Source organism: Saccopteryx bilineata, chromosome 6 (assembly GCF_036850765.1).
Source record: "Saccopteryx bilineata isolate mSacBil1 chromosome 6, mSacBil1_pri_phased_curated, whole genome shotgun sequence".
NCBI lineage: Eukaryota > Metazoa > Chordata > Mammalia > Chiroptera > Emballonuridae > Saccopteryx > Saccopteryx bilineata.
In genome coordinates this window covers 79772591-79789273 of record NC_089495.1, presented here as the reverse complement: position 1 = coordinate 79789273, position 16683 = coordinate 79772591, and the positions used below count along the sequence as shown (strand labels likewise).

Here is a 16683-nt window from a genome sequence, read left to right as displayed (position 1 = left end):
ATCTTAAATGAAGGAAATAAAATAAAGGCTTTTATACTGATTCATAAATAAATCATTAAATAAAGCAAATTTATATGTGGAACTAATATGTAAAACTAGATTTTACTCGCTACCTCACTTTTAATGCTATAAAAATATTATCAATTGGCATGTCTACATAAATATATATTTTAAACAGTGAAGATCTGAGTTGTTCTACGCCTATCAAAAGGGCTCAAAAAATAAAGCAGAATAAATGAAATAATTTTAGTTAATTATGAATTTTCAGTGAAGAAAGACATTCTATCTGACCACAAGTAAAGCTACTATAAATGTATATTATTATTTATCATGTATATAAGACTACTCTCAAATCTCTGGCCTGTAACTCATGAAAATTAACCACAAATATTAAAATGATTCAACTTTCTATGTATCCAAATAAGATACCAACATATAAAGTTATAGATGTATTGGAGAAGAAACTGAGGTCTTCTGTATCAACAAATGGTTCTGTTACTTTTAATAATATTCATATTAATTACATAATAAAAAAATCTTAGAAAATGTAAAGTTTACTTTGGCAAAATTAAAGTAGTTCATTTTACAAGTGGCATGTGTGAACAGTTCATAACAGAGTTCTTGTCTGTCATGGAGGACTCTCTTTGATTTTGGAACCCAATTTATTGTGACCCATCTATATCTAAGAGCTGATACCTCTTATGCTTTATGGAAGTAAACATAGTTGTTTCTCCTGAATACATTACTGTATAAATTCAGGCTCAAAAAATTATATTGAAGAAATTAAGATTATTTTAATATAAAAATGTATTCTGGCAATTACTTTCACAAACATTGATGTAGAAATAAACTGATTAGCATAGTTTTTTTTTAATGTTTTGTTCCAAAACTGTACGCATTTCAACTTTGTCATATGCAATCAAAACATTCTCAAAAATATTTTATGTCAGTTTTCCTATTTGAGATCAAGCATAAATCATGATAATTGGGATACTAAGAATTATAAACAAATAATATTTTAAGCCATTGGTTCACAATATGTATATTTTCCCATCTATAAAATCAAGCTATATACCCAATTAGCTAATTTGATAGTACTAATGGTTTCATGGAATATTTATGTGGGTTAAGTGCTCCAGACATACACTATCTCATGTAACTCTGAAAAGAAATTCACTGTACCCATTACTGGCAGACTCTGTGCTAAGTGTACAAAGATGATGAGAAGACAAAACTTTCGCCTAAAACAATTCTGGGCTGAGCATTAATGAAAAAGGAGACAAATATTTCCAGGTAAGAAAAGCATCTGAATCATCTGGAAAAGGACAGAGGAGGATATTTGCAAAACACGAAGGTTCAGTGTGACAGTCAACAAGGTTTATGAGAAAAAATATATAAATAATAAAGCCCATATTTTATACCAATCTCCCATCATTATAGGTAGAAAATGTGAATCTCATCATAAGGATTTTATTAAATTGTCATTAAAATATTATTGGAAGCTCTGCTTATTGAAACATAATTCATAAAATAAATCAGTGATGTAAGGAAGTTTCATCTGAGCTGTGGGTGGCTTTGCAAGTGAAATCTGCCATCTACTTAAGAGTTCTGGGATACAGAAAAATATAATGTCCAGTGTTCTGAACTGAGAATTAAAAGCATTGGCATTAATGACAATATCTCTACTTCACAGGCTTGGAAAGTGTAGAGTAAAATCACTCAAGTGGGTATTTAGACAGAATATTTCATAAAAGATTTTGAGATATGCCAAGAGAAATATATCTAAAGAATAAAGGTGAACAAGAAGTTACATATTAGAGAATTTTTTAATTTTAAAATTTAAAAATGCTCATAGCACTATATATATGTGTTAACATTATCAAAATACAGAAATGTGTAAAGAAAAGGGGCTTTCATTCTATGCACATCTATATAGTCACGTGCAATATAAATTCAGGTTTGTAATGTACATAAATCTAACATTTAATATTAATTAATTTGTGTAATGTTAATCCAGAATTTCGAATAGCTGATCCTAATTCAAGTAAAGCTAGAATTTAAAAAAGAAATGAAAAATGTATAAAAAGAAATGTATATCAAAAATTATTTCCACAAATGAGACAAGTAATAGATAGCATAGTTATTTACAAAAGATGTTTTATAGAAAAATGGTGCACAGTTTAGAAGCTAAGAATAAAACAGGAATAAGAGAGGAAATCCAATTATGGTCAGTTTACTAACTATTGCCTTTAGTTCTCTGTCTTCAAATTCAGAGTATCAAAATGAAAACCTTTATACAAGCATGTTAATAATTAGAAGTCTTGAGCACTGCCCACTAAGCAGAGTATGTCATAAAAGAAGTGTTTTGCGGCTTGACATAAAATCCCAATACAATCTGTTTCTTAAATTATCCCTGCTTCTAAAATGATGGGTGTCACAAATAAAGAAAATCCTGCAAAAGTTACCAATAGGTAAAAGGTTTTTATAATTTTTCTGAAAACAAATAAAGGCTCATAACCAGGTGGTGGCACAATGGATACAGCGTCAACCTGGGATGCTGAGGACCCAGGTTTGAAACCTCAAGGTCGCCAGCTCAGCTTGAGTGCAGGGTTCATTCTGCTTGAGCACAGGCTCACCAGCTTGACCACAGGATTGACAGCCTGAGCGAGGGATCAAAGAGGTGACCCCATAGTCACTAGCTTGTGACCAAGGTTGGTGGCTTGAGCAACGGGTCACTGGCTCAGTTGCCACCACCCCCATCAAGGCTTGTATCTATATAAGAAACCAATCAATGAACAACTAAAGTGCTACTACTATGAGTTGATGCTTCTCATCTCTCTCCCTTCCTGTCTGTCTGTCCCTATTTGCCCTACGATCTCTCTCTCACAAAAGAAAGGAAGGAAGGAAGAAAGGAAGGGAGGAAGGGAGGGAGGGAGGGAGGGAGGGAGGGAGGAATGGAAAAGAAAAAGAAAAGAAACAAAGAGCAAAAGAAGAAAGATCTGTACTATTATAGCCAAGGGGTAGGTTTTTCATTTCTTATGGTTTATTTCATATATCTAGCCTTCAGTATATATTTACCAATTGATTACATTATTTTGGCATTCTTAATCTAAAACTGAAATACACTAACATAAATTATTTATTAGTTAGTCCAAGTATAAATGCTTGTTTTTATAACTGACAAAAGCTAATGCTATTGCTTTGTTTGTGTGTTATATTTAATTTGGGTAAATTAAAAATTAGATAAATCCTAAAACAACAAAAAATGTGCAGATGAAGCTACATGCAAGGTATACAACTTGCTCAAGAATAGCATCAACTTATAAAAACCAAGAAACAACTTATGCATGAGAAACTAACACTTTACACTAACATTAGTGGACAAATATGTGGAGATAGAGAGGTGCAGCATAAAGAAACAGTGAGTGTATTCATATATTTCAAATGTCAATTATTATTATCTATTCTACTAAATTTAGACTGAGAGCAAACACCAGCAATGGGTTTTATAACCCAGAAAGTGCTAGAAATTGTAAAATATGTTTAGAAAAGTGAAAGACTTAAAATTGTTATTGAAGTTATGAGTGGTATAATGTATGCCTCGGCACATATTTTTGAAAAATTCCTAATTTTAGTTAAAGTTCATAAGACTAAAAGCATTTATCCTTACACTGGGAATGACTGAAATAATAATAATAATGTCAATTATTTCTTGATATATTAACTAATATTTATATTTATATTTTGAATATAATTAAACTATTTTTAGGATCAAAAACCTGTATTATTTTAAAAAATAAGGAGCAAACTTACTCACCACTTAGTATTTTTTCATGTAAAGTCACTGGTCCCTCCAGCTAACAATGGCTCAAATAGTCTATCCAATAAAGTGGAGTCATTAACTTTTTAATATTTCAATTATTTAAAAATGTTTAAATATTACTGATGTTTAAGAGTTTAGACCACCGTGACTCTCAACATACTCATTAATTGTATCTGTTTTTAACATCAATGGTTCTTTAAAATTATCATCTTTTATTGATTGAAAGTGGTTAGTAACACATTATATATAAAAAGTCCAAGCCTAAAATGACACAAAATATATAGTTAATTTCTCTACAAATGTCTAAATGAACTCACTTGTATTAATACCAATATGTGTAGTAAGAAACTTATAGAGCTAGTATAAGTTACATGATTAACATAGTCATGAAAGAAAACAATATTTAATTTAGTAGACCTTATCAATCTAGAAAACCTATGACTATATAGTATTAATTCAGTATGCTAAAAAAATAAAAAGAGAATGTATATAAGAGAAAGAGCAACATATAACACAACACTAAGTATAACTATCAATATCTATCACAATTTCCATTTTATATAACTATACTTGAAATCATAGAATAAACGTTAATGGTAGTTTTACTTATCATTGAAATAAAAACTTACTTTTCCTTATAAAATATAAATTAAAATGTTGAAAATTGTATGGATATGGTCCAGATCTTTATTCTGACAACAAAACCATTTTAAAAACTTCAATGTGATAAGAAGTACCATTAGTAATTAAAAAGGTTTTGTGCATATTAATAGAATATTCTAATGTTTCATATAAAGGTAAATTCTAAAGGTTATGTAATTCTACCTTCTGTCTTCCTATTAATCCTTAAAGAGTGTAATGTTTACAGTTGTTTTAACTTTTCTTCACCATCTCTTAGAACTTTCTTATAGTCAGGCCAGATTTGTGTGCATTTTATAGATTGTTTGGTCTGCTGTAAGCAAAAGTAATACGCAGATAACTCCAAGAAATTTATAGTCTAGTACTAGAAGCAGATGGGTGAAGAAGTAACTCCCAAAGAACAAGGCAAATGTTGTAACAAAGGTTAATGTGCAGGCATGCAGGAAAACCAGAAGCAGGGTCCCTAGGTCAATCTAAGATGGCATTTCAGGAAAGGCTCCATGGTTACAAAATTATAATGACAAACAATAGATAAAAGAATAGATAGAGAGATAGATGATAGATAGATAGATAGATAGATAGATAGATGATAGATAGATGATAGATAAATGAATGGATGGATAGATGATAGATTAGATAGATAGATAGATAGATAGATAGATAGATAGATGGAACTCATTACTAATGAAAAAAGAAATAGTTACAAAATTTGTAGGTCTACCTTACTTGAAACATCAGGTGATGGAAGTTCTCCACCAATAACAGAAGTGAGATTCACTATTTCAATCATGTCATTGGTCAAGCCTTTGCTGGTGATCTCCTCACTACTAGGTCTATCTGGACTCTTATATTGCTCTCTCAGCCCTTTCACATCACACTTCTGCAAGAGAATTATGATCTAATAGACTGACTTTTGTTATATATTATAACTAACTTCTCTTTTATGAATTTCAACTGAAACTAGTTATGTGGCATCCATGGGAACTTTGAGAAATCATGTTCTGTCGGGCTTTATTCTATTGAAGAACCCTAGTGGCGAATGGCTGCTTAATCCAAACAATGAATTCTTATATTTAAATATCATTATTTAAAACTTAAATCCTCTATGAAGTTTTGTATTTTCTCACTATAGTAACATTCATATTTCTACATGTTTTTAATTGAATATAAAAAATATATGTCAAAGTATACAAAACACACTATTTATAGAGAGATACATAACATTTTTATTTATTGTTGAAAAAGAACTTGTGGAAACCTTAGTAATAGACATTTCGAGACTATCTGGCCCATTGATGCACTGCCTATAGTTAGCCCACCTTAATAATAATACTTGATATAAAATTTCAAATAGTTTTATAATTAGTATCAAAAATCTAATAATCAGAAAATAGCCTTAATGCTGTTGACTCTCAAGTGTGCCTAGATTGTGGCATGTTAACATCTAAAAAAGATTATCATTTTCTCATTGACATTCCATAATACAGATAGTCTAGTTCTTAGAAATACCACATTCTTTCTCCCAAAAGGCTCAGCAGAGCTGTTTTAATATTCAATAAATACTGTTTTATGTAAACAAATTTACTTTTTGTGAATAGTCTTTTTTGGGGGAAAATGTTGTTTCACCTTCACTTAGTCTTTCTCCAATAATTTTTTTCTAATTTATTATTTAAATGTCTAATTTTGTTCATTTTCCTTCTTGACAGTTGATTGTGCCTTTTATGCATTGTTTTCCAAATAAGTAATTCTTTTCATAACATTTAATACTCATGTCAAAAGATAGTCAAAGTACCTAGTATTATTTCAAGTATTATTAAATTTCAAGATATTAAATAAGTGAAAAAAATATGGAGAGATTCAAAACTTACCAATTGAAAACATGAATTTGCAACTACTAGCATAAATTTCTCACATGTAGACTAAAATAATATTTCAACTGCTTCATAAAAGCACTTCATGAAAAAGGGCATGAAAACTTTGCCTGTTAAAATTAGTTAGGTTGATACAAATTAAACTAGAATATAACTAGAAAATGTTGGCAGCTTTGCACAATTTGGGATTTGTTATTTGTTACATACATTTCTGAAACAACTACTAGTATACTGGCTGATAAGATTCAATTCTGTTTCCTGATTGGTCCCATGACCATGTGTATTTTAATACAAAAATATTCATAATAATCCTTTGTATATTGCTGTTGTTCTTTCATGCTAAGCAAAATGACAACTGGCCCTAAAAGTATTAAGAAAGACAAATACACCTTCAGTACTCAGAGGTAAAAAAACAAATAATTTTCTTGTTTTTAATGTCCTGGAAAATAAATTAGCACCTACCTGTTGTACAGAAGAAAAGCATCCGGTCTTCATTCATATACCTTCTTTTTGTTAAGAGGCTTAATTTTTACTTACTATTGTAAGTTTTTTAACTGTTTATATCCCACCTGTTATTTAATCTAAAAAGAGACTTTATTCTGTAATTAAATCTAGTTCATATGTTGAGCAGGAAAAGCAAGGTCATATAATCATATATTACCTTTTTCAATATGCATTCTTTTTGAGTCATGTCCCATGTCATGACCAGCCAAATCTCCCTCTTTGGGCCCAGGCAGTACGTTTGGTGATAAACCCATCAGCATCTGGTTCATGGACAACCCATTCTGATGAACAGCTGTCAAGTCCAAAACAAATGGAAAAAGACCATAATGTACAATGTTTACATAAATTACTTACTTATAGACTCAAGGAAATATAACATATGGTGGTCTAAATTTAAAATTATACTCTATCTCTAAGAATACTGTAAGAATTGATAACCATGATCATTTCTGAAGATAAGCAGAAAAATAATAAAAATCAAACAAATTTATCTTATATAACATCAGAATGATATTTAACACCGTGAAGTTAAAATGTAAGAAATGAATTCTAGTGGCATTAGAGAACAAGTAGAGTTTTCAACAAAGTAAGGCACTGAAATAACTGTTTCCATATTTCTATTCTAGTCAAAAAGTGCAAGGTTTTATAGATATTAAAATACTCACTTAAAAGTGGATTTGAACTCAGTTTCTAGTATCCAATTAATATCTATTAAATGGTTAAATGATTAAACACAATAATTATTTTCTTGAACAAGAGTAAGCTGTCACTATTAAAATGATACGTAGATGACTAAACACTTATCATTTTCATAATTCAGTAAATAAACTTCTTTATAAATTCTCTATCAAAATCTTGGTTTTGTCCAAAATTTGGAAGAAGCATCCAGAAAACCTTTTTTCTGGAAAATAAATATTTTTAACATATCACAAGACTATATTAGATATTACCATTTGAAAATCCCTATAGTAATAATTGTTTCAGTGAAGAAATTTCAATGGCTGCTTCTTAAACATGGAGTGAAATTTTGATAGACTAATTATATAGTCTTAAAATATGATTAGTCACAAGATACTTATTATCTACAAAAACTTAAAAGAAACTTTACAGTAGAGAAATCAGAGAGATACCAACTTGACCAAGTGAAAGTTATCACTAATATGGGAGAAATATCATATCTCCTGAAAGATGCACTGAGGACACTCTACCACGTCTGTATGACTCCTGCCAAAAATGTACAACTTACAGCAAATCATGAGGAAATATCAAAAGATTCCAAACTGTGAGACACTCTACAATATAAATGGCCTTCATGGTTCAAAACCATCAAAATATTAAAAGACAAAAAAACTGTTGCAGATTAGTAAAACTAAGAGAATATGACAAATTATTGCAATGTGTGATCCTAGATAGGTTTTTGAACCAGTAAAAGCAAAGAATTATTATAAAGAGCATTAATGAGGAAAAACTATTGGTAGGAAAGTTGGTAAAATTTGAATACGGTTTATAGTTCAGAAAATAATACTATAATAATCTTAATTTCCTAATCTTGATCATTGTTCTAAGATTATGTAGGAGAAATTCCTTATTTGTAGAAAATAACCAATGAAGTAATTAAGGTAAAGAAACCGATGTCTGTTACAGGGCACTAAGGTGGCATTATGCTTTTAACCAGGATATCTCTTTTACACGGATCAATTGATTGTATAAATCTGGGCAATGAATATGCAAGGAGTCTATTTTTTTTTGAAATGTTTATGTTAGTCTGAAATAATTTTATAACATTAAAAGAAGCATGCACATATATGCACATGCATGTATATGTATGCATATACATATATATATGTGTGCATATATATATAGATGTGTGTCTGTATGGCTATATATTTTCATTCAAACGATTATGGTAGTAAACAAATGCAAAAAATACTCTTGTTTTTGTCAAAAATTTAAAAAATAATATAATTATAAATAAAAAACCATGAATGTATAACAAAACTTTCAAATTTTTCCTATGTACCAATATTTCTATTTATATAGTATAAAAATATTTTTCTTTTTCTAAAACAATATGCAAGTGTTCCTTTATAACTTATAAAAATACTTTGTAGGAAATGTTTTTCCTCTTATGATAATGTTCTCAATAACCAAATAACGCCAAGGAATTTTGTGTAATTAGATGAAGTTTATGCTAAGCAAAATTTCATAAAATAATAATTATATCCTGGAAAGGATACAATAAACATTGGTTTTTAGCAACAAAAAAAGTCAATGTTAATATGTTTATTATATTGGAAAAAAATATTTGGTTCTTGTACAGGCATACAGTAGCCAGTTAATTTAAATTTACTCTAATTTTTTTGGCCATGAGAATCAAGATTAAATATCTGAAAGTGTGATTATGAAATAAAACATAGACTACTTTTTTAAATTTAATAATAATATATGACAATATTCATTATTAACTTACTAATTCAAATCCTATAATTTAACCACATTTAAGCCCTTTATTCACCATTTGTATTATTAAGAAATTTGTTTTAAGATCAACTGTTCTTAATTCTATTTTTCATTCCTCTTTGTGGACATCTTTGTCAATGGAAAGATGCATTTTAAAAAATAGTGAATTTCAACATGGCAAGGGTAGGATTGAAAGAAAAGAGAGAGAAGAAAGAATAAAGATGAATAAACTGTAAATAAACAGCATACTTAGACACTAGATAGTGGAGAGCTGGAGGTGTTTACTTCAGAAACTAATCTAGAAGGTTACTTACTTTCTCTGTTTCATAGCTCAAATCTTTATGTGTGGCATCAAGGAGAGGGAGTTTATATCAGAACTTGTTAATGTAGTACTATGCCTCATGATATTGCAAACTGGCAAACATAATTTTGAGAGATGGCTATTGCTACAGAGCTTCAGAACATGATACATCTGAGATCTGTTTGGAATGAGGGCCTTTTGATTAGAAAAGCCAGCTGCACCTAATAAAGTTGAAAACGGTGACAAGTAAAAGTATGAGACCTACGGATTCTGTCAGAAGAACTCTCAGTCCGTGCTGGGGAGCTGGACACACTGCTGCTGCGATGAGATGATGGGTGGCTGCCAGGCCTTCGGCCCTCCTCGAGAGAGGGGGCGGGCGACGGGCTGTCGGGAACCCGCTCCTACACCACCATGGGAAGGGAGGGGGAAGAAAAGAGGTAAATAGATTGGACCTTAAATTAAGGAATGCTGATTTTTCTCAACACTATAGAAATGTGAAGACAATAAACACACTTTTCACTGACATTTAGCTGTATTCAAAGACACCTTTTATCTTGAGCAAAAGCCAAAGCAGCGAAAGGCTAGAGTGGAAAGTGGATCCATAGGTAAACAGCACCGTAGTGGGGACACATGTCAGTCTTCTCTTTGGATAGATAGGGAGGCCAATGAAAACATCCAGTTTAGAACCTTTTAGACAACAAACAATTAACAGAACAAAGCAGGTTGCAATTTTAGACAATTTTTAATTTATAGAAATCTTTAAATATATTCTGTTACTTCAGCTAATGTCTAAGGATCATTTGGCATGCAAATTATCAACATGACAGACGATAATAATAATACCAGAGGAGTTAACAGCTATGTCATCATGGCACTGCTCTGGACACACTTGGATGGTCACATTTTAAGGCATCATAGAAATCAAGTATTTTAATATTAGAATAGTATCCTTTGATTTTAATAAATTTGAGACTACTTGCTACTCCTAGCTCCAGTTCAACCACACAAATGTAGAAAGGGAAATTGAAGAAATAAGTGATTAGTTGTATCCTAGGGACACTTGATATCATGTTTCCTGATACTATTTTACTGGGTCCATTCCATATCCATTAAATTGACATTTAAATATATTGAATGACTATCTCCAATAAGCTATTATAAATGGACTTACAGATTAAGAAATGTACTCATTTGTTAATATTTTCTTTTTTAAAACAGTAATATATTTATACCTATAGATATCATCACACATAAGCCTTTAAAAAAGAACTGTCTTGCCTGACCAGGTGGTGGCGCAATGGATAGAGCATCAGACTGGGATGCGGAAAGACCCAGGTTCGAGACCCCGAGGTCGCCAGCTTGAGCGCGGGCTCATCTGGCTTGAGCAAGGAGCTCACCAGCTTGGACCCAAGGTCGCTGGCTCCAGCAAGGGGTTACTCAGTCTGCTGCAGGCCCGCGGACAAGGCACATGTGAGAAAGCAATCAATGAACAACTAAGAAGTCGCCACACGCAACGAGAAACTGATGATTGATGCTTCTCATCTCTCTCCGTTCCTGTCTGTCTGTCCCTGTCTATCTCTGCCTCTGTTAAAAGAAAAAAAAGAACTGTCTTTTTAATAATTAATAAAAATTTGGGAAGGTAGACATAAACTTCTACATTATACATAATAGTAAACCATTTTTATTGGGGTACAATGATGTAAATAATAATAAAGAATAATTTTAAAAATTGATAAGAAGAAGCTCTAAAGTGTAATTGTTCTATAGAAGCCTATACTGAAAATATAAATGGCTAATGTAATATGAAAAACAAAAACTAAGCTTCAGGGTTTGTACTACCATGAGAATGAGGGTAATTCATGTTCTTGGCCTCAGAGGTTCGATTAGCCCAGTGATAGTTCACAAGCCTGCTTTGAATTAGAATCACCTGGGAAGTTCTTAAACATGTCTACTCCTGGACTTTATGCCCAGAGATACTAGCTCAGTGACAGTATTATGGGTTGAACTGTGTCCCCAGAAAAGATTGAATGTGGTTTCATTTGAAAAGAGGGTCTTTGCAGATGTAATTCGTTAAAATGATGCTCTGGCCAGGGTGTTCAGTTAGTTACAACATCATCTCCATCCACCAAGGTGGCAGGTTTGATCACCGATCAGGGCAAATATAGGAAGCAACCAATGAATGCATAAATAAGTGGGACAACAAGTAGATGTCTCTTTCTCTTTCTCAAACAATAATTTTTAAAAATAATGCTACAGTGGAATATTGTTGTCCTTCCATGAAGACAATGTTAAAATGAGAGAAAATGCCATGTGAAGGTGGAGGTGTGACTGGAATTATGCAGCTGCAAGCCAAAGAGTGGCAAAGATTGTGGCCGGCCACCAGCTGTTGGGGAGGCCAGGTAAGGGGTACTATCTAGAATGTCAAAAAAAGCACTCTGCTGACATCTGATTTCAGACTTCTAGACCCCAGAGTGTGAGAGTATAAATTTCGGTTGTTTTAAACCACCTGCTTTGTGATGTTTCATTACAGCAGCTCTATACACACTGAGTCTGAAGTGTGACCCCGTCATCAGTATTTTTAAGGCTCTCCAGGTGATTTTTATGTTCACCCAAGATTGAGCACCACTCATTTCATACTCTTCTAATTTTTTCAGTCCTGAACATCGACAATAAACTGATATGATGAGGCTTAACTTTGGAGGAGCATGACAAATAAATAAAAATAGCAAGAAAAAATTTACCAAGCCCTCATCCAAAAGTCATGCACAAAATGATTTCCCAGAATATAATTCATGGAATAAACAATGTCATAAGAATTTTCATGACAAAAGATTTGAAAAAGAAAAAAAAAACAAACAATATTATAACCAAAAGAAAGAAACAACTAAATTTTATGCTCAAAAGATGCAATGCATACCCTGAACAGGTAGCTTAGTTAGTTAAAACATCTTCTGGATACAACAATGTTGCATATTTGATCCTGATCAAGGCACATACAAGAATCAACCAATAAAGGCATAAACAACTGAAATGAAAAATCAATTTTTCTCTCTCTCTGTCTTTCTCTTCTTTTCTCTCTCTCTAAAAATCAATAAATAAAACAAGTTGCAGGGTATATTAAAATCCTGTAAAGATCACTTGTAAAGAATTCTTAGGAGCTTTTGAATGGGTCAAAAATGTGTGGACTTGTTTCTATAAAGGTCAATTAACACTTCCCAAAGAAGAGATATATTCTACTATAACACTAACCCTTTAACTTAATTTATCAAAAGTTAAAAATTAAATGCTCTATTATCAGCAAATAACAAAATTCACTGCTATATTGGAAAATGTGAACATCACAAAATATATTTCCCTATCTAAGTTCATATGAGGTTGCATTTGAAAGACTGCAAATGGGTAAAAGACAGTGGTGGAGCAGGAAAGAGTGAGACACACATATAGACCCCAAGTGTTAAAATTTACAATTAGCTTGCTCGAGAAAATTTATAGATTTAGTGGAACTCCTTAAAAGTGTCTATAAAGGTATTAATAGGCTATGCTATAGCTAACTGCATACATGTCCAGAGATACCCTATAAAGAGTCTGGAAATTCGAATAGAGTTCACCTGAAAATAATAGAAAATAACATTAAATGTAAACTCTATAAAACAAACAAAATAGAAAACACAAACTTGTCTATCTTTTAAAGCTAATTTCTAATACATTTAACTCAACACTTAGATTATATAGAAACACATGGTATGTATTTGGAAAGAACATTGTTATATTTTTATATAATTAAAATTTTCTAAATTAACATTCTATTTTCTTCAATAGGGCATCACATCAGTATATTTTATTATTTCTCTTAATAATTATGTAAGTGATTTTAATTGCAGTGTCACATGTTTCGCTGAATAAAGCACAGTCTTAAAGTAAATCAATCCCTCTAAAATCATTTTGCAAGTGTGAGTTTCCTGACATAATAGATATCATAGTAGTGTTAATGAAAAACAAGAGAAACTTTAATTTCCTGAGTATTTAATTCATAAAATACTTATATATTTAATGAATAACACTCCAGGAATAATGCTTATACCATTAAAAAGCATTTTTTTGGCCTGATCTGTGGTGGCACAGTGGATAAAGCGTCAACCTGGAAATGCTGAGGTCGCTGGTTCGAAACCCTGGGCTTGCCTGGTCAAGGCACATATGGGAGTTGATGTTTACAGCTCCTCCCCCACTTCTCTCTGTCTCTCCCTCTCCTCTCTAAAATGAATAAATAAAATTTTTTTTTAAAAAAGCAATCTTTTGTTAATTTTTTTGGAAATAAGTATAAAAAGTGTTTCATTTGTCAATATATTTCATTGTCAAAGCTTACTCTGATAGTTATTTTTATTTATGCATTATTCACTTGTACATTTATACAGTCAAAATACTCTAAAGATCACATAATAAAATAATTCAAAAATAAACTTTAGCTTATTTTTACTTTAATTATATTTTCTGTCTGAACAAAGGATAAAAGAACAATACTTAATACTTTTATTGAAATAAAATATTTTAATTTATGCAATTATTTTATGATTTAAAAGCTTAAGTATTCAATTGAAACTTTCTATAAATTGAGATACAACATATTCAATCATTTCGCTCAATGTATAATTTCAATCTTTGGAACACGATGTATTGTTCTTTGAAGAATTTCATTAAAGTAAAATCCATTGAGCAAGTAAAATTTTAATACACTGTTGTACAATAAATTAATTTCAACAGCTTAATTCTTTTATCATATTTGTATGCTTGCCTTTCCAAGGTTTGCTATAAGATAGAGAATAATGGAGACAGTAAAGAATTACTTAGAAATGAATCTCATAATTATTACTAAAACAAAATAGATAATGAGTTTTATTCAAACATAATAAGAAAAAAGCAGTTCAATGTCTATAGGGAAACTCTGTAAACTGGATTTATCATTTCATTTGTGTAATAACCTTTACCCTCCAAGATGGGTCTGAAGTAGGACAAAGAGGAAGAATATTTAATTTAATACTTCAACACACTGTTTTATAGTCCTGCATCATAAATCCACCAATCAATAAAACACAATCTTTCGCAATGTTCCATCTTTATAAAACTAGCCACAGTAATAAATGAGAAAATTTAAGAGGAATACTCTCTCACTGAAAGGGAAAAAAAAGGTCACACTAATAAACTAATGCTAACAGAATAACAATAAAGGAAAAACTGCATTTATTACCTCCGGGTAGAACAAGAAGTATTGGTCTCTAGGATAGTTCTGAAACCAAGGTGGCATTCAAAATGATACATTTTAAAGTGAAAAGTAAAAAAATGTTCAGTATTTTTTTATACATGTGATTAAACATTTTAAAAATTGCAATGTTTAAGTGCCTCCCTTTCCACCATAGAATAGATTATATTTTAACAACTTATAATATTTTCTTTGAGCTAATCAAAATAATCAAAACTCATTTCTCTAAAGGATTTTTAAATTTTACCTTACTTCATATGGCTTTCTTTTTATTGTTTTTATTTTTATCTATCAGTTAAAAATGTCCTCACTAAATATGCAATAGTAGTGGGGAGAGGACATCTCTAACATTAAATGTTTTATTGATATAACTATTAATTCAAAAATTGAAGTTAACTAGAACTTTGTGTAACCTAAATTCTTGAACTTTAAGACAACTCATACTTAAGTTTACTCATTCAAAGAGTATTTAATGAACACCTAATATGTGCCAGTATCCTAGGCTCTGCTTATATATAAGTAAATAATTTGGTGATATTCTTAATATAACATTTCATACTCATTTATTTGTTAGAAGATTTTTATGAACAGAATTTCTCTAGAAAATTATTTGGTCATCCTGAAATATAGCTTATATGGGAAATGCTTGACTCCACACTTTTATTTAAACCTTTATTTGTCTTTTAAAAGAATCAATTTCTTAGAATTCTCCAAAGATGAAAAATGAGTTTATTTTTTAGTTTTGCTAATAGTTCATGAATTTAAATATATGAGATCTGTTTGACAACAGTGATATATGGTATATTTACTGGTGGTTGTGTTTTAATATTTTTTTTATCTTTGTTACTGTCTTTTTTCCACATTTAATATCAGTACCAAAACATTAAAAGAACATACCTATTTTTCCATATGCAAGAAAAAATTTTATAAAATCTATTTTTGTGCAAGAACATTTATATCTAAAAGTACTGCATACAGTACATCTAGAGTTATTTATAGTTTTTCCAAAATAAACTATCCTGTCCCTAAAAACAAACATGAGGCCCATAATATTGCTCTAATATTTTAATTTGCTTTGAAAATCAGGTCACTCTGGTTCTAGTTTTTATAATTGCTAAACATTTTAAACTTTATGCATGTAAAGTCCTATTTACTATTATAGTATTTTAAAAATCTGCTTTAGGGAATGGAACATTTATTCTGTGGGTTTTGAATGTCATTTTCAAGGCTTAATTCTTTAAATGAGAAGGTCATGATGTGTTTCTCTCTCTCTCTCTCTCTCTCTCTCTCTCTCACACACACACTCACACTCACACACATGCTAGCTAGCATGCACACATGCACATACATACATACACACCACCAGGTCAGCAGATAAAATTAACAAATTTAACTCACATTCCCTATTCTTAGAAAATTCCATAATGTAGTATGAAAAATATGTTTATTCAACAATGTAGAATAATTTGAATGTTGCTAAATTACAAAAAAAAATTCTATATTTTCCCTGAAGAAAAATAAAATATGAAAACATATACATTTACAAATCTGTTCTGTATATGACTGCACTGCCCCAAAGCAAAATATAACACTTTTGATAAGGGAACAGGGCTGCACAAGAAAAAGGGAGCAAAGGGGAGAGGGCGACAGAAAGGTCTTGTTAAACAGTTGTGACTAAATTTTAAAACTTGGCATGAATTCCTTATAAGATTCTAGAACTTCTTTTTAAACAGCTGATTGTAAATATCTTTGGAGAAAATATAACTAGCAATAAGATAAAGTTAATATCAGTGTACAAAGCTTTTTAATGATTTTATAAATACTAATTTAA

At 30.7% G+C, this 16683-nt stretch overlaps 1 protein-coding gene across 2 annotated transcripts in view; it reads right to left on the bottom strand.

The window, feature by feature from the left end:
• The window catches only part of DACH1 (dachshund family transcription factor 1), a 453518-nt gene that overhangs the window by 120217 nt on the left and 316618 nt on the right, over positions 1-16683 (bottom strand). For both annotated transcript variants that reach the window (XM_066235505.1, XM_066235506.1), the window contains 2 exons: positions 9864-9999; positions 6995-7129 (listed from right to left, as the gene is read on the bottom strand). In XM_066235505.1, the coding sequence (XP_066091602.1) occupies positions 6995-7129; positions 9864-9999 (271 nt within the window). The remainder of the gene's footprint in view (positions 1-6994; positions 7130-9863; positions 10000-16683) is intronic.